This window comes from Aulonocara stuartgranti (genome assembly GCF_965226115.1).
Source record: "Aulonocara stuartgranti genome assembly, chromosome: 10".
Taxonomy (NCBI): domain Eukaryota; kingdom Metazoa; phylum Chordata; class Actinopteri; order Cichliformes; family Cichlidae; genus Aulonocara; species Aulonocara stuartgranti.
Window position 1 is genome coordinate 2988392 of NC_138946.1, and position 19541 is coordinate 3007932.

The 19541-nt window shown below is 41.3% G+C and overlaps 1 protein-coding gene across 5 annotated transcripts in view; it reads left to right on the forward strand.

Annotated features, from left to right (window-relative positions):
• The first annotated feature begins 979 nt into the window (after positions 1 to 979).
• The window catches only part of dbn1 (drebrin 1), a 114177-nt gene continuing 95615 nt past the window's right edge, over positions 980 to 19541 (forward strand). For all 5 annotated transcript variants that reach the window (XM_082549384.1, XM_082549386.1, XM_082549387.1 and 2 more), the window contains exon 1: positions 980 to 1087. In XM_082549384.1, the coding sequence (XP_082405510.1) occupies positions 1005 to 1087 (83 nt within the window). In that variant the 5' untranslated portion in view covers positions 980 to 1004. The remainder of the gene's footprint in view (positions 1088 to 19541) is intronic.

A 19541-nucleotide genomic window follows, 5' to 3' on the forward strand; every position in this document is an offset into this window, starting at 1 on the left:
TGATTATTTCGCCAAACTCTGATCAGAGAAACTTACAGAAAACACAAAGTAGGCACAGAATGTTTCATGTGTTACTCTGAGGAAGATTACAGACTCCTCATCATTCTGCAGGTCATCAGCTAATGAGAAGGTTGCCAATTCCTGGCTGCTCCAGTCTGCGTGCCAAACATCCTGATGTGTTCATCAGTGTGGATCTTAGACCAAAAGCACTTAGATGTAGAAAGGTGCATGCTGGGTGCTCAGGAACCCTCCATTTACCAGTAAAAGCCCCGCCCACAGAAAAGCTTACATCACAGGTCACTCTCACCTGGTGCTGTTCCAGCTGGAAATGCTTCACATAATGAGATCAGTAACTCCTGTAAGCCCAACAGCTTCACTTCACATAGTTTTTTTTGTTCTCCTGGACCTGTGTGATGTCACAGGGAAAGACCAGAGTAGATTAGAACAGAATAGAAAAAAAACTTTATTATCCACATCAGTGGGAGATTGTCTTTGGTTCACCAAATTAAAAGACTGAGTGACACTGCAGAAAGCAGAGCATTGTTCACGAGCAAGCCTTCAGAAAAACAGCAAGTTTGACTTTCACACCTGGTTTCGTACTTATTGACCTCCTTTACCTGATATTTCCTCTTTGCTCGAGCTCCTTGTTTTTTGTAAGTGCTGTAAGACGATCTGAGTACAGCGCATGTTAAACAGTAACAGCAATAATGTAAAAGTAATGATTTACCACAGTGACACGCACATTCACACAAATCTTCCTCCTTTCGGACAAATTTAAACTTTAACTGTTTCTGTGCAGCTGCAGGAGTTGAAAGGTCGGCACTAGGACCCATCGGACAGCTGACCGGCTGGTGTTCCGGCGCTAGGACCCCGCGGACACCGCGCTCCTCTCTTTGTTTCCACCAGTCAGCGCCTCCTCCTCCTCCTGCTGCTGTCGTCCTCCTGTAGTCTCACTCCGAGTCTCTCTCCATCAGCAGCGGCTGGATGCTTGCAGGGACGGAAACATGGCTGTGAATCTCGGCAATAACCGGCTGGCCCTGCTCACCGCCTACCAGGACGTCATCGACGAGACCACGGACACCGACTGGTGAGTCCCGCGGCCCTGCTCTCCTGTCCTCTCCTGGTTCTGCTCCCGCTCCTCTCACGGCTCCTCTCGGGGTTTCGTTGTTCGGGTTGTTGCGCGCTGAGGATGCGCAGGGCAGGACTGGGGCACCACCACCTTCATCATCGTCGTCAGTACAGCTGGTGTAAAGTAGAGACGGAGGGGGTGCGGTTGTTTCGGGTCTGCAGAGAGTTTGTGTCAGAGAGCTGCAGGTCTTTTTTTTTTTTTTTTTATGGGGCGGGGGGGTCCCGAGCTGCCCCGCAGTGCAGACTCAGCGGGGAAATGTGCGCCACTGTGCGCGTAAAATGCGCTTTGTTTGCCCTCAGTCCGCCGGGACCGGCTTCACTCCCAGCTGGAAGCAATTTCAGGCTTTTGTGCAAAGTGATGCAGAAGTGTGTGTGTGTGTGAGGTGGTCCAGAGGACCCTGCATCCTTAAACCAGCAGGAAGAGGGGCGAGGCCGGTGGGTGGGATGGAGGGAGGAGGGGAAAGAAGGGGTGGAGGCTTCCATCATCCCCCTTTGTGGCGTTTCTTCACTGGGAAATGGTGCAAGAGGGTCAGTAAGGAAGTTAGTGAAGTAAAAAATTATTCATTTGGCCTGCCGAGCAGTACGGTGGCCCAAAGGTGCAAAACACAACGACACTAAGAAAAACGCAACAACTTTTTAGAAACATCAAATCAAAAAAACGCAACAGTGAAACCAAACTGGACTTTGTTTTGTAAAAAACCAAACCAAAAATACAACAAAGAAGTAAAACTGTGAAGCAAAAGAACAGAAAAGTAAAAAACAAAATAAAAACACAATTACAAGCAAAAAATTTTTTAGTTGTGTGTAGGAAAACCCCGTCAACATTCAGGGAAAGAAACAAACATCTCATGACATTCCAGGAAAAAATGTGACAACATTGGGAAAACCCCCCAAAACGATTAAACATTAAACCAAAAAAAATGAAAACATGAGATTTAAGAAAACAATAACATTTCACAAAAGCCTGACAGGAAGCAGGAACAGCACAAAAAGGAAAAATCAGCATTTTGAAAAATGACTTTTGAACAGGAGACCAACACAGGAAGTGACTAACAGCAGTGTGGTGATCTGAAACTATAGAATAAGAATAAGAACAACTTCATTTATCCCGAGGGAAATTCTTTTGTCATGTACATGCTCAAAGCAGCAGGAGAGACAGAGGAACAGATGAATAAGATATACAATATATACAATCAGAATAGTAGTATACAGTACAGAAGTGGGCGGGCCCAGAGTTAAAACTCTTGACTTCAAGGCGATTGAAGTGATTTTGTTTACTGAAATATAACGTTTGGCTATTTGTTGATCGATCAGTATCGGCAGTTACTGCGGCCGATAAATAAAAATGTAAAGAGTAAAGAGGAGAAAGGAGAAGCGCCCTTCAGCCATGTTGTGAGTGTTGAGTTGGGCAAAGTGCAAACGAGTAAATAAAAATACATAATAAATGTCTTAAAGAAAAGAATATCGGCCAGTATATCAGATCAGTAAAATCAGCAGATATCAGTATCGGTCTTAAAAATCTGATATCAGTCTGATATCAAAAACATGAAAAAATCAGTTTTCAGGTGTGTTGTGTTTGGCACCTCTAGGCTACCATACCGCAAACCATGGCCTGAGTAAAACTATGTGTATTTGAAGTACTGCTCCCAGCTGCTCCCTAATGGGATCAAACCAGCAACCTTTTGCTGGCAGATGTGTAAACCACCACACTGGAGCTGCTGCACTGAAACATTATTATTAATATTTATTAACAGACAAAGATCAGGCTTTAATCTCTAATCTTGGAATTTTATATAACAGCTTTTCTGTCTATGAAGAAGGCAAACAGACCAGCACTCACTGGTTTAACAATGACTCACTCCCACAGATCAACAGCCCCACTGGCTGCAGTGATGTATTAAAGTAAACGTTTATTGCATGGACTTTGGTGCTGAAACACCAAAAACACTCTTAGGTTTAGAGTTTGTCATTTCGTAGCCGAGCAGGAAGGTCACCGAGCTGAATTTCCCCGGCAGCCTGTGAATCCAGAGCAGCAAAGTTTTAGGTGAATCCCAGAGAAAAAAGAGGAATTTCAGAAACCTCGGCCTGGTTTTGGTGCCGGCACGTCCTTCCTGTTCTGTCTGTGTTTGACTCAGAACAAAAAGGGGAAGGAGCCGATTTGTTTAGTTTCAGAAGCTGCAGCATGTAGAGGAGCTGGTTAGCTTAGAGGAGGTAATATTTGACTTGGACTGCAGGTTTAATGTTAAACTCCAGCCTCTGTCCTTGAACACGATAAGGCAGCAGTCATAACAGCTCCACCTGCTCCCCTGATTAAAAATCAGAGGTGTCCTTTGTGAAAGGTTGTTTGGACACAAACGCTGAGTCTGAAACGTGAACCTGAGCCATCTGCTGCAGGTCGTGAGGCCAGGTGAGGTCACGAGGAAGCCTAACCGCCTCACTCAGTCTGTCCACAAGGGGGCGTGCAAATGGATGGTAATATATTTTTTTTAGTTGATTAGCTTCGACAACAACACGAAGGCTTTTTTAGTGTTACCACAAACCGAGCAGATCATTGATCTATTATTGATAAATGATTAAACCCACGTGATCACACGCTGTGCTCGTTGTCCTGAGGTGGGAGTCGCTCTGGTTGTTGTAGTATAGTTGCAGCTACAGTTGAGCAATATGTTGCCCTCACCCAGCGACGTCGGCAGGGTTGGGCTGGAGTTAGAGGTTTTGTGGTCCAGCGGTTAGCACCATCGCCTCACAGGAACAACGGTCTCAGGTCCAGATCCAGCCTGGTGTCTCTACAGGTTCTTCACCCAGTCCAAAATCCTTCATGGGGCTAACTGGTGACTCTGAATTGGCGGTTGTTTGTCTGTCCAGGTGTACCCGCCCACTCGCCTCAGCCTGACTTAAACCTGAAGTGACGGGAAATGGATGGAGGGTACCTTTCATTGAAATCCGTCTTTTCCTTTAGATCTGACAGTTTTTCCAAAAAGGTAGAAAAAAAGAAAGGCTATAGCTTAAGGGTGGAGGTTAACCTAACCCCAACCTGATGTTAAGACAAAAATATTCCAGCCACCCACCAACAGTCCAGTGTGGACGCTGGTTTCTGTGGCTGAGGAGGTCGAGGAAGGGTCTTTCAATCAGGATCCACTCTATAGTTGTATATTGAAGTGTCTGTGGGCAGCATGTTGAACTCTGAGGCCACGTCCACACGTAAAGGCAGAAATGAAGGAAAACGCTGCTAGGAACATGCCAAAGCAGCAGATGGCGATATATTCCTAACCGTGTAGAAATGTTGGCCAATCAGAAGTCTAGAAGCCTTGGTGGGAAATAGTAAACAAGGATGGGGCATTGAAGGTGTGGAGGGACAGTATATGTAAGCATTTAAACACTGCAGAGAGTAACAGTAACAGTTTGTAGAAATTCATTTCACCGAAACGATAACGTGGCGCACAGTGTGACGTCAAAAAAGGCGCACACCTTTGACGCTGCGTTTTTCTCGTCCACACGTAAATGCAAAAACTGAGTTTTTAAAAATCTCAGTTTTCAGTGACCAAAAACGCCGTTTACGTGTGGACGGAAGGTGCAAACGCATAGAAAAATCTGCGTTTTCAAAAATACCCGGGTACGTGTGGACGTAGCTTGTCAAACATTGTCACACAGAACAACTCAGGCTAACTATCTGGGACATTGTTTTGAATTTTGAGTTATTTTGTCACCGTTTTCAGTCACTAACTCAACGTTTTGACTCATGTGGAGCAAAAACCAAAACTCTTTTTCAGTGGCTGCAAACAAACACGCTTATTTGTGAGAAAACAAACAAAGCTTATTTGCAGAGCCAAAGTGCGCTTTGTGCTCTCTGAACACGCTCAGGTGATGTGCGGTAATCTAACCCCAGCATGAGCTTCAGTCACAAATGTAACACATGAGGAAACGTGAATGTTTCTGTTTCATAAGTAAGAAACTTCATCACAGCTGTTTGAGCAGGTTTTGAGATTTCCAGCATTCAAACAGTTTCGCCGGCTGAATCATCAAAGAGCCGAAAGGCTCAGTGTGGGAAGTGACCCCAGGTGTCCCCAGCGTGATGATGGGAATGAAGTTTGCTGTTCGGATCGTTAATAATCTCATTTAAAGGTCTGTGGAACCAAAATTTTAGATTCTGATTCAGCAGAATCTGAATGCTTTTACAGTTTCAGATTCTGGAAGCTGAAATCTCCAACAGTTCATCAGAGTTTCACTAATATGGAGGTTTGTTTAAAAACTGAGCATCAGAAACAACAGAGGCGTCTCTGTTGGGCTGCTTTTGGTTTATTTACAGCAGATTTCGTCATCGATACAAAGACAGACATCGAGGACAAATTTCCACCTCTGTTCCCGGAGATGTGCGCTCGTCACAGCCTGACACCGAGCTCTCCGAGGGTGCAGAAACATCGCTGTTCAGGTGTTGATGGAGGCAAGAAATGATGCTTTTTCCACCCTCGAGTCTCTCGCGGCGTCACCAAACTGTAAAAGTGTAAATTACGTGTTTGTGTCAGCTGAACTGCTCGTGCGAGCTGTCATGTTGAAAGGTTAACGTTTCCTATAACGGCGTTCGGATTTAGTGGGATGATCCGGCGGGGCGGAGAGACGATGCGGAGGGCCTCAGGCCTGCCCCCGTTTTTCACACTTGATGGGATTCAAACAAAGGCAGAAACCTCCAAACACGCTGACCCCAAACAACACGGGACCCCCCCCAAACACCCTCCACACCACCGCCCTCTGCCCTACTCTGCTTTCCCAGAGAGCGGATTTAGGAGCTGGATAAATGCAGTCTCTGGAGCCCCTCCTCAAATCTGGTTTTTCGGGCACACCAGTCCAAATAAGACGAGTTCTTCTGACCTGGTTTTGTCGATAAAATAATAATGCATTTATTTATCTCGCAGCAGCTTCACTGCAAACAGAAATACCTTTTTTCCTGGAATTTAGACCTTTGGGACTATTTTTGTGTCAGTCCACCTTAAACAGGTTAAACGTATTTCCCTGTGGTCTGCATCCGTCTGTGTGGTTTCCCAGAGATGAGTGCCTCATAATGAAAATGATTGAACTGAACGTCACTCGGGCTCTAATAAGAAACATTATTTTGAAAGCAGCAGTGTCCTTTTCCATCAATCATGAAACGACCCGACTATAAAAATGAGAAATTTTTGTTTTTCAAATGTTGATGATGAATCGGGGAAAGAAACGTTCAGCAGGCTAATCGATGATTTTTGGATAAAGCTCCGTCGTCGTCTCTTGTAAATCTTTGTTTCTGTCGTCCTGTCGTGGCAGGACTCGGTCAGGAAGCTGTAGAGGTTTGTTCGTTAATTACATGCCGCCCTCACGTCACGCTCGTCCCCCTGTGAACAGGTCTTATCTCGGCCTCGCTCACTCGAACATCCGTCGAACTTTAAGCTTCCCCCTCGCTCTCATCATCGCCTGCGGCTGGTCTCGTCCGTCACAGGCGGATCGGCCTTCAGAACGCCATCAGCCGCGAGGGTCTGAGAGCAGCAAGTCGAAGTGATAACGTGCGGGAGGCATCCAGATGACAGATGAGTCGGCAGCATCGCTTATTCGGTCGGGGAGAAGCGTGAAGCTCCGTCCCTGCTGATAACAGGACAGACTGTTAGACTTCATGAACCTCGGAGCGTCAAACACAAAGGAAACATCTGCGTGATGAGTTTGGGTTTAATGATGGCGTCAGGGTAAATGGATTTATCCTGAGCAGCAAACACAGTCCCTCCTAAGGACAAAGACATGCAGAGAGAGCGCTGTTTAAGTGTAAAATTACCAAAAATCTAAATTTACTTTCCTGTTTTAGTCAAATTCAAATATCTGAGAAACTATAGACTCACATCCACAGACAGCTCCTTCAGGATTAACCCTGATGACTTTAGTGACCCCTTACGATTCATGTGGTGCCATTATTTTTGGTTTTTGACAGATTAAATCGAGCATCACCACTGTGAGCATGTTAGAAAGCTCATTAAAGCCTCACAGAGCTGCTGGCACGACTGCGCACCACTCCCTAATCAGTATTCAGTACCACGGGGAAAAGTGGCATTACATTAGAGTGTAAAGTTCTTGATTTCTTCATTCAAAGATTAATCTAATCAGGCTTTAAGGAGGTGGTGCAACAGACACCGAAGTGCATGTTAAAGACCAAAGAAAACATTATTGTTATAAAAATATTTTTTTTCATCCACCAGCAGTCCTGACATCTAAAAACACTGCAAGTAAAAAACGAAAGGCAACGAAAAAAAACTTTCTTTGTAATGTCTGCTTGTAATTTAAGAAGTGCTGCATTTGGGTAAAAGTATTACCAATAACTCAGAATTAGAGGAATAAGTGTTTGTATGCGTCAGCTGTATGGAAGATGGAGAAAAATAATAGTGAAATGAAATTATACTTTGTTAATATAGAAGTTAAATAAAGCATTGATGGGCTGTAAACAACAAGCTGTGCTATTATTTTTATTTTTAATTAAAATAAAAAGGAACTAACAGCACAAACACGGTCTAAAGGTTCAGGCAGGGACTCTAGTTAGCTGAGGACTAGCTAACAGCTAGTTAGCTTGTAAGTAAAGGTAGCACTTACTTTAAATTTTAAGAAAATCAATACAAATGTATTAATTACAGTTTTTATAAAAGTGGAAATTAGTAAAAATGATCAAAATTATTTTTTATTTCCTGAAGTGTTTTCTTTGTTTAAAGCTTCCTGTCGGGTAATGCATGCTAGCAGAGTTAGCTTGTAATGCTAACTCTGATGTATAGGGTGTTAACTATATTAAACTTGTATATAAATTGATATAGTAAAACCTGTCACTCATTAGTTTGTGTTCTTCTATTCTGAGACCCTACATTTGTTTTAATATTAGTGTATCTGGATAAAATGTTTTTATCAGCTAATGGTTTTTTTTTTGTTAAACTAGCTTCATTAGCAAGCATAGTTTACGGTGATATTAAATGGATAACTACTAATCAAAACGCTTTATCAGATGTTGGACATCACAAAACGGTTTCAGCATTCATTCTCACAGCATTAATAATTCACTTTGATGCAGTTCAAACTTTGCTCTCAAGTATATTTGTCGTAAATTTGTAAATAAATGAACTCTGGAGACAAATTGTTTTTTGTAGCAGGCTGTAAACATGTTCATGGAAGCTTGAATGTTGCAACTGAAGATTTTATTTATTTTTGGTTTTTTTGCCATCTGTAACTCACAATTTTAGGTTGGCATTTCAAAATTTTGAGGTAACTTAAAATTTTGTCTTCCTCTTACAAAAACGTAATAAAATTTCCAGTTGTGTATCTCGACCTGCCTAAAACTGATGAGGACAACTGAATTTGTAAGACTGAAGAGCTCAAACAGACGGTGATGTGCAGGAGGAGGCTCTGGCAAATATGAAGCATGTTACATCATTTTTAAAGTATGAGGGCTTTTAAACTGATAAGACTGGGTTGTTCCCTGCCTCAGAGCATTGCAGGCAGCGGTAATGGGCGACTCCTGAAGGGTGAACATTAGGATGAGATTCCCTCTCCAGCCTGTTTATCATTAATTCATCCGCTCCCTGAAGCTAAAAGAAAGGAATGTTACCTCTTGAACCATAAATGTCAGACTGCAGTGAAGGTGACACTGTGAAAAGGGCAGCGGGTGAATCAGGGTTATCCGATATCACAAAATCCACAAACTGCTTTCAGTGGCTGCTGATTGGCCACAGGCTGCTGTCATATGACCCTTTGACCTGTCCAGCTGTTCGAGGAAGCCATTACCTGACGAGTCACCTCAGACAAAAGAAGAAAATGGTGGAGAGAAGAGCTGAGCAGCAGGTTGAGTCTGTTGGTCTCAGATAGAAGACGTTTGTTGGACTGCTCACACACTTTGGCGTATTTCTCTGAGATCATTTTAACGCGAGTTGTTTATTTACCCCTCAGGAAGGTCTGAATTCAAGGTCGACCAAACAATGCTTCACAGCAGAGCCGAGGTCAAAGGAGAAACAAAACACTGCTGGAAACAGCCTGAGGCCGTGTAGTTTAATAAGTACGGCTCGTGGTGTTCTTACTTATTACCTGTTACAGGCAGGTGACAAAGGAGAAACCTGAATGAGCTGAACATACCAAAAGATGACGCTGCCGTTCCCACGTCACCAAAACTGAACCAAGCTGCACACATCTGAAGTCAGGCTTCAGACTGTTGCCCCTCAGCAGGCTTCCAGAAGCTGGCCAATAAAGAGGGTGGCCCTTAAAGACACAGCAGCTAAAACAGCTTGTTCCAGGCAGCGTAAAGTGAGGGTGTCGACGCGCTGTACTAGCTTTGCATGTTCTACATTACAGTAAAGTTGTATGTGAACTGTTACTGGTAATGTGTGCGTGTCGTCATGGGAAAATGACTCCCTACAGACGTGACTTTATTGGGAATTACCACAAAAGATGTCGCTGCTCAGAGATGGTACTTTATGGCTTCTGTGTGAGTTATGCAGGTCATGGACAGTCTGTCAGTGAGAGGAAGCATAAACATGAAAGCTGCATGTCTGGGAGGTAAACTGGGGTTTGCTCTGCAAACGACCATGACAGCAATAATCAGCCTGTACAGGAAATGGCTGGTTTCTGGTCCTGCATTCGTCCAGAGCAGTTACCCTACCCTCTACCAAAAACACATTTAATGGATCATCTGACTGAGGACAAATAGATTTGGAGGTTTAATCTCTGACCTCCTGAATGTGCCCCTTCTTTCTTTTTGTCTCATCATCATCTGCTCTGCTCTGTTTTTCAGCAGAGAGAGCATTAATGTGCCTTGAGAGCAGTTAGTAGACATGTTGTGTTTTCACCGTGATCTCGCCGCTCTCTCTGCACTCTCTCAGATTAATATAGAACAGGGTCAGTGGTACAACATGCAAAAACACGGGCTTTCACTTTCATCACAGCAGCTTTATAAAACACAGGTCGACATCATCCTTCAGCATTCACTTACAGCTTCCTCACTTACAGGAGCAAAAATATACAGAGCTAAGAAAAGGCTGGTTTACAACCAGACATGTGTCTTTGTTTTATTTATGTCTTCTATAAATATGCATATGTGTCTTTGGAAACTTCTGCATAAATTTCACCAGCATGGCATGTTAGAAAGTGGAATTTTATTAATTTTTTGCGTTCTGACTTGATTTCAAATATCCAAAACAAGCTTTTAAAATCAGAATAATTCAAATCAATATTTTAGTTTAAAATCTGGCTAGCAGTTTAAATAATTAGCTAAAGTGTGGATAACCTGTTGAAATGTTCAGTTATCAAGCTCAACTGTTAAGATTTTTTTTAAAACATGATGGTTAAAACAGTTTAAATTTAGCTAAACTGTTAATTACCAAGAGTTTATATTTTAGCTAATAGGGCAAATAAACTAATGAGGTTTTAGCTAGCAAGCTCAGTGTTTAGCTAAACAATAACTAGCAAAAATGCTAATGTAAAAGTTTAAAATATTAGAGAAAAATATTCTTTATAGTTAAGTAGCAACTAAAAATCTGGCTAAACAACTGTTAGCTAACAAGCACAAGTGTTTGGAGTGCTAAGGCAGTTGAAACAGTTAGCCAAAAAATGTTAATTAAAGGAATTGTTAGCTAAAAGTATAGCTACCAGTTTCAGCTAAAAGCGTATATATAAACTGTTGAAATGTTTAGCTAACAATGGCAGCTGTAACAATTATCTTATGTTTATCTTAACAGCTGCTGTTGAACTGTTGAAATAGATCAATAAAATGTATGTTAAAAAAGAGAAATTATTGGCTAAACATGTGGATAAAAACTAAGATTGTAAATTAATGGTATGAATAAACAAGCGCAGTTGTTAGCTTAATGTCATGGATAATTCTTAAAAGTATTGCTAGCAGCTGAAATGTTTAACTGAAAATGTAGAAGTGAAATTGTTGGTTAACAACCACATTTAAGAAGTTCACTATAATGGTCACTATAATGTAATGAGGAGCTGTTTAATGGCAGATGTATTTTAAGCTAATATTCAGAAGTTAAGATAGTCAGCTAAAGAGAGCAGTTTTATTCAGATTACCATTTATAATCCAAGTATTGTTAATCTAGTTTGAACTTCTTATCTTATTTAGTCATAAAGGTTGGTGTTGATGGCGGCATTACAAATGAAAAAGGCTGGAAACCACTAATTCTGTCATTTAACGATGTAGGTGTTTTTATAGTTGGCCGGTGCCTCTTCTTCCTTCCTCTCATCTTCTTCTCACTCTCTTACTTCTGATTCCTCCCCCTCCTCTAACAGTTGACATTTATATTTAGGAACTTAGCTGATGCTGTGAAGTCGAGTGAGATTTGATGGCTGCTTCACTAGAATCAGCTTAAATAAATCATGTCAGTGATGTTCGAGGCAGCCAGCAGTGAGGAGTGTGAGCAGCGAGGGAAAGGGAGGCGATGATGGAACTGAAAAGCAGGAATGCTGCCTCAAGATATGAGAAGAAAGTGGAGAAAAAAAACATAGAAAAGAGGCCTGACCCTTTTAATTGGTGTTAGTTTAATGAAGAAATCAATTAATTTCAGTGGGTTTGCTTTCATGGATGAATCATTTTCATAGGGTTAATTATGTAAATTTTGAAGAGTGGGTTGTAGCGAGGCCTCTTGACAGTGTCCAGAATAGAGGAAGCTGGTAGCGCTGTTTGTTTTATGTAAGCCTGGCGTGCTCGAGTGCAAGCTGCTCCACAAAGAAGGGATGATGTGCAGAGTGTTATGTAACAGGAGCCTATGCAGAGGTGTAGCTACACCTCTAAAGTGTAACCATCTCCGTGCAGGGAGATTTACTTTATTCCCAGCTCGGAAGTCAGCCATATTGCAGTTTGTCATATCTGTGGTGTTTACTTTAAGGGAGCACCTTCCCCCGGGTAGCATAAGCACTCTCTCTGCCATAAGGATAAATTCAGGGAACAAATGTCCCAGTGTCCTTCGATTAGTGCATTTTCCCATTATGTCAACAAAATAAACATCCTTCTAAAGTTAACAGCGATGATTGCTAATTCTTCTTCGTCTTAATTATTGTGACGTCTATATAAAACTGATCAGGGAATGTTCTGGTTAGCTACCAGTTAAGAGCTGCTATTTTATTTGTTAATTTTGTTAGCTAAAATTAACAGGTAACAAGTAGAATAGTTATGTAACATAAACATAGCCGAACAGTTACCTTTGGTTCATGTAAAGTAATTAACAGCTATTATATTGAATAGCTGAAAGGTTAATTAAATGGCAAAAGCATAACCTGTGAATGGTAAACATAATGTTATGCTAAGAGTATATAGTAAACTGAAAGTGTAAAATTATTTAACAGATTAAAAAAAATTAACAAATGATTTGATACGCTTGTTTCGTACTTATTGGAATCATCCTCGGAGTCCTTCTGTCGTCAGCCATCTTGGCAACAGGAAGTTATTTCGGAAAGAACCAAGCCACGATTCTGTTTAAGAATTCCCAAGTACGTTTTTAAAGCTTTTTAGACTTGTCCATGAATATTGAAAGCTTTAACCCTTTAAAACCGGTCGGAGTGGGCATGCTCTGCTTTGCGTAACTATTTTTAAATCCCGGCAGCACTGCAACCACATAAGCTAGCGCAATAATTTCAGCTTGTCCTCGGTCACAGTTTCCTTCCACATATAGCTTTGCAAAAACTGCATAAAAAGCGCTTGCAGCAACAAAAACATAATATTCCAGAAACACGCTTTGCCGATCCGGTCAGCTGTTCATAACACTTCCTATGTCCATCAGCACGAACTATCGCATGTCCGCCATGACCTGCCCGAAACCGGAAGTGACGTCATTTTTGCGGAAATGTAGTTTTTTTTACCATCAGGGCCTCATGAGCCTATACTGGTGTTTTTAAAAGTTATGTTTGACTTTATGACTTTCTGTGTCGTTTCTGGGATGCTTCATATTGCACTGCTGGAAATAGTTTATTTTGATGCACATGCTGCTTTTTTTTGCAAATTTGCAGTATAATATTTCGTTTTTCCTGCAGTGTATAAAAATTGGTGTATTTCAAAAATAAAACTATGAAGACACTCAAAATAAATTTCCTGTGGTGGGAAACTATTTTGTGCAACTTTTTTTTTATTTACCCTTTTGAGGGATAAGCCTCTTAAATTTCTCTAACTAGAAATATATGTTAAGAAAGCAAAAACGATTTTAAATTTTATTTGTAGTTTATTTCACTTTTTTGCAATTTATGTAATTACTATGCACTTAATGCATACATATTATTAAAATTTAGGCTGTAATGGTTGTATTGATGTATAGCAACTTGAAATGCTCCCAAAAATGGCTCCACAGCATGTAAAAATATAATATAAGCTCTGGCAGACTTGGTTCTATGGTAGGTCTTAAAGGGTTAATGAGTGCGGGGTCGAGAGGGCAGTCGAGAGTAACGTTACGTCGCAGTCCAGAAGACAAGCAAATCAAAGGCAGACAGACTTCAGGGCTTACGGGGATAATCTGACACTCAGATGATGTTTCACTTGCCAGATGTATGGGGGGAAAAGCCTTACTGGTGTTATTAGCATTTCTGCAGATCAGGATTAGCAATTTTGGGTGGTTTGAAAGACAAATTTCTCCACTTTTATGGAAAACAAAAGGCAGATTTGTCTGTATGTCTGAGAAGAGAGGGATGTCATGATTGTATCTTCCCGTTGGGGGGTGCATTTGGTGGTAAAAGTGGGTCTGCAAAAGCAAACAAGGACTCAAGGTCTCTTTGCAGTGTTTGCTTTTCCTGGAGCCTCGATGAAGGGTTGGTGGACTGATCCTTTTATAGACGAAATGTTTCATCAATGTTTCATTGATTCATCAATCAATGAATCCTGAAGAAATGTGTTATATTCTCATTTGTGGACTGGAAATGAAGCTAAATGTAATTCTTAAAGTTTGTTATTTATTTATTTGACAGGCTGTTGGTATGTGGAGACTGAAAGCAAACAGGCTTGAGGCTGATTTGGGTTGCAGAGTAAACCAATTAGGGCATTTGGTGCTGAAGGCTGTGTTTGACCCCAGGCATTCGCTATGCTAACAAGTAGAGGGGGTTTCTGTTCTTATTGGACATTTTTGAGAGCTGTACTGATGCTTGAGAGTCCTTCACCTGTATTTTTTTTTTTTTTTTTTTTTTATCTGGAAGCCAGGGAAGGTCTCCAGTCAGATTAAAGTTGATATCAGTGGTGACTGGATTTGGGTGTTTTCAAAGGGATGTGCCTCAGATGAGATGAGATTTATGGGAGTGTATTGTGCTCCGTCAGTGTTAAATTCCCCCTGGTACCTCCCTGCTGATCTGCCCTCCTCACTGACTGATATTTCTGGTTTAGGTTTTGCCTTTTTCTGTCAGATCTACAGAGCATGACACAGATGGGTATGATCTCCACGAGGAGGCTTTGTTTCATTTTAATCACAGAATTTAAAATGTAATCGTATTGATTGTTTAAATAGTTTTTCTTACAGCTCAGCTACTTTTGCCCTTGAGAGTCTTTTAGAACAAATAAACACTGTCCAATAAAACTTCAACATGAAATAATTGGCAGTGTTATGCCCTGTCCTGATTGGCAGATCACTCCATTAACAGCCACAGCTTAAATTATAACCTGCTTTATCATTTATTTTACCCCAAAATGGAAACTTAATTTACAGCATCATGCTGCAGTGAAAGAGACTTGCAACTAATAATGAAGATCATAAACACAGTTTATCGAAGTAATAAAACAAGCGTTAAACAGGTTTCTGATTGACTTTTATGTAATTTGGCTTCTGTCAGAACTTGGTGCAGGCTCCCCCTACTGGTCATTAAAAGTATCCTTTTTATATTAGCAGTCTGTGAATACACACACGTGGATAAAACGTGTATGCAATATTAATACTGCCAGATTACATCAACGGGATTCAATTGCATCTGTAGAAAGAGCTGTTGGCCCCTAAAGGAAAACCACCATGATTGTATTAAAAGTATATAAACATTCGTTTTTCTGTGCCTTAGATATATGGACAAAACTTGTGCACGTGCTCCTCTTAAAGGCTGATTTTGAGCAGAGAAAAACTCTCCATCAACACCCAAAAATGGTTAGCTACGATTTCCTCTCCAACAGAGAGGTTCATTCCGTTTATTAGAGAACATAATTGGCTGAAATAAGCACAGATTAAACTGCCAGAACTGGGGGAACACGCTAGAACAAAATGTTAAGCTGATGTTCATGACCACTGGACTGCTGCATGCTGGGAGGCGTTCCATTACATCCTCACCCTAAGGCTGCTAGCTATCAAAATAGGCACAATTGACCTTTAATATTAAAACCACAGATATTTAGTTTCGAATGCGTGGTACTGCTACTAGATCTGCAGCTGCTAATTATTAAATCTTACCTAAGAAGTCTGTAACATAGAAACTGCTGTTTCCCTGAGCCCAGCGTGGTGTCCCTGTGTTGTTTCTTTGGTACCCAAACATAAAAATATTCATTTCACATGGACAAAAAAGCAAAACAGCAGAGAAAAGCAGCAAACTGATATATGAAAAACCAAAATGAACAATTGTTAAGCTTTTTGTGCAGCTTGTAAAAGAGACCTTAGAGGTAACCAGCTGATTCTTGAATAATTAGTTTTCTTTTGTGTGAACATGAATATGGAGCAGGGGGAATAGAAGGAACATGTTTTAAACCACGAGTGAACATTGGTGTCTACATCTGCTACACCCCGCTGAGCTGAAAGCCGGGTTTCTGTTAAATGAGCAGCGCTGAGGCCACTTTAGAAAAGCGTTGAGTGTCAGTAGAGTGAAATGAAACTCCAGGCGAGCGTCGGGCTGTCGTCTGAAAGTGAGTTCAACGAGGGAGCGTCGAGGTACAGGAGAGAGAGCCTGCAGATCGTAACCTCGGAGCTTCTCTGAAATACTTTCCTCTCTGTGAGTCATTTGCACTTTGCCCTCGCAGTTTGGTAGCAGAAGGCAACGAAGAAGAAGGAGAGCGAGATTAAATTGGCCAGAAAAGAGAAATCGGCTCATATTTTTAGCTTTGCTTTCACACATCGAAATTCCAACCGAACTTGCAGAGCTCAGCTGGCTCGTGCAGTTAGAAAGCAGCCAGATATGATTTGAGAGACTTTCTTTGTTTCGTTGTGCAGATACGTCCTTACATCCCTCATAGATCTGAGTGTAACGCTGCTCTGCTGGTCAGTTTCTAATTCAAATCGTAGCAGCTGAAGCTGTGGAAATCCTGCTGGAATCAGAACCTGAGCTGGGAATGAAGTCATGGCCTAGTTTTGAATTACGTGCAATAAAAGAGCAGGTTTGTGCAAACGTTTCCTCACAAACGTCTAAAAATAGGCACTCTTCTAATAAATATCCAGTGTGGTTTCTGTAGTTTAATGATTCGTGTCAGTGGATTGTTTGGACGATTGGAGTCGTGGGGGGTTTTAATCTTTAATTACTGCTCGATGGTTCACTCCAGACCCGTCATCCATCTACTTTAATAGAAGATAATGTCTTTATGGAAAGAATTTTCAGGAATCGAGTTCAGGATCTCGTCCCGATGTGTTTCTGTTGGCTTCATCGACTGATGGCCTCCATCCATCATGGAAGTTTGAGGCCACGTTTCTCAGCTGGAAAGGGGTGGAGCTGTTCAAGGATCTCTGGGTCTTGGAGGAGAGTTGATGTAGCATCTACAGTGATGAGGATGCTGTAACGACCTGTTGTGGTGAAGAGGGAATAGGAATGTCATTCATTTACTGGTCAGTCTAAGTTCCTACCTTCACTTGTGGTCACAACTTGTGGGTCGTGATGGAAAGAGTAAGGACATAAGCAGCAGAAATGATTTACTGTGATGAGTCCTAAAGGAACTGGCTGAGGTGGCTCGGGCATCTGACCGTGATGCCTCCTGAGCGTTTTTGATAAAGTGCTTTGAATATGTCGGGAGGAAATGCCAGAACACGCTCGAGAGGTGTCTCTCGGTTGGATCGGGGCGTCCCTTAAGAAGAGCTGGAGAGAAGGTCTGAGCTTAGACTGGACCTGGTCGAACAGATGGAGGGTGGATGGATAAGTTGTAGGCGTGGTGGATGACTTTGTAAATATGCGCAGGGGTTGTTTTTTAATAAACTAACCAGTCATCGAGTGTGTCCAACATCAGCATTCATTCGTCACCGAGATGCTGATCTTCCCTGTGGTGGTTTTTGACCATTCACCATTACAGACTAGACGTGCCCGTTTCCTCTGGTCTGTATTTGCTGCTCTGAGCCTGATTCCTGTCGTCAGCTCAGAGCTGGAAATGTCACTTTTCTTTTCTTTGGAGCTCTGAGTGGAAAAAAATAAATCACGACTCGAGTCTGATTTAGATGAACAGCCTGTTCAAGTTAATCGAGACATCTGCCAAGTGTAGTACGATACTCGAGATCACTCACACAGACTTGCACACATATGGCAGTAAAATACTGTGGTAGTAAAACAAGGCACAAACTTCTACTGCAGAATTCAATGATGGAGTTATCTCAGCTCTTGTCTGTCCGGGTGTTTGTGGCCGGCTCAGCCTTTTTACCTCGTGGAGTGAAAGAACGCCATGATTACAAGAGTTTTTAGGTTGTTTAAGTGATTCTAGAGCATGTCACGATTTTCTCAGCCTCGTTGTTTGACAGATTCGAGGCTGTTGGCAAATAAAGGCCCGAAACAAGAAAAGAATCAAGCATGCTTATTAAAGGTTGCTCTTTCCCATTTTTTTATTTGCCCAAACTTTTATCTTTGTAGCACCAGATGTGCAGCCTCTGCCTCCACTGACACTGCTGTACTTTTACATGAACTCTTAATAATTCAGTTATAATGGGATGAAAGTAGTAATGAATGTAAGATAAAGCCCATGAAAATGCCATCCTTTAATTACGTTAATGTTCTTATTATAAGCCAGACAAAGAGCTCATGTTAAGGAGAGTTTTAGCTTTTTAGACTCTTTAGTCCACTGAATGGTAATTACTTTAAACCACTTTATTCCCCTCCTGTTATCTGTCTAATGCAGTAAAAACTGCAATCTGAGATTTTAGTCCCATTTACTCTCAGATGGTCTGTATTGTGACGTCACTGGTGATGTTTCTACACCTACATCAGATCTTATTCTGTACTAAAATGTTAGCTATCACCTGTTGGTGGCTGGTTTGGTGCAGTATTTAGCCTAATTTTAGTATTATAACTGGTAAATAATTAACTCTGTTTATAAGTATGTTAATCTTGTTACCTGATAATGTATCAGCTCCCACCTCCTGTGTTTTGAGGCGTTTGTCGTTTAAATGCACTCTGCTGTTCATGTGTTGCTCGTCTTTAAGCTCCGTTTTTAAAATCTCACAGTGTAACTGCAGCCCAGATGCTGATATCTGATAACGTTTCAGAGCAGAATCACTTTCAGGCCAGACAAATTTCACTGTAGACATCGAGGTTAGAGCAGGTTCATATTGAGAAACCACGCAACGACATATTAAAGACTAACCTCGTGTTAAGGATGCATCATCTCAGACGTTCTCTTATCTTAAGTTTTTGGTCCATTTTCAGTGTCTTCTTCTGTAGGTAGCTTGATAGTGTTTGTTTTTCCTTAACATGAACTTTTATTGAGAACAGTTTTAACCCTTACCCTCTATCTCCCTGCTTATGTGTTTATATTAGCATAACTATATTGTTGTTGCTAGCCTCTAGGTAGCATTGTTACATGTCAACTAACCCAGCTTCACTAACCCTCCAAACGTTGTCTGTACTTTGTTTTCCGTCTTCGCTCATGTGCCAAATTTATAGAAGAGCTGTATCTTTTAGTTTTAAGATATCACATGGATGTTTATAATTTAACATCCGTGTGGTTAGCTAGCTAGACGGACACTAGCTAGCTAATGTCCTTCTAACTTGGGTAAATCTCATAAATCCTGGATGAACTTTACTGTAGCAGCTGGTAGAACAGAGACACCGATCATTTTGACTCTGAAAGAATTTGGACTGGTTCTAACTCTGTGTTGCATCAGTATTTACTTGATTTATGATCTGAAGAAATGTTTGAACCTGGAAATGGTTTACAGTATGAAATTTTAGTTTAAATTTATACAAAATCATTTTCATTGTCTAAATTGTGGTGATAAAGCCAGGGCTGAATTACAGTGAGGCTACCTTATGAAACTGCTCAGGTTGAGACTTCAAAGTAGAAGTCACCATGGCTGTTTCAGTCTTTGTTGCAGAGATAAGACTCAACTGACAAAGTTTTCAAGATTGTTTGAATAAAGAAGGCAATAAACTTTGGACAGTCTGCAGAATTTACACAAACAGACCTTTTCCTAATAATCTCACAACAGTCCTGCTTAAGATAACCCCTTTCTATCTTTGGACAGTTGCAGGATTAACCCCTGTGAACTATGTACAGCCTAAAACTTGCCTCTTGT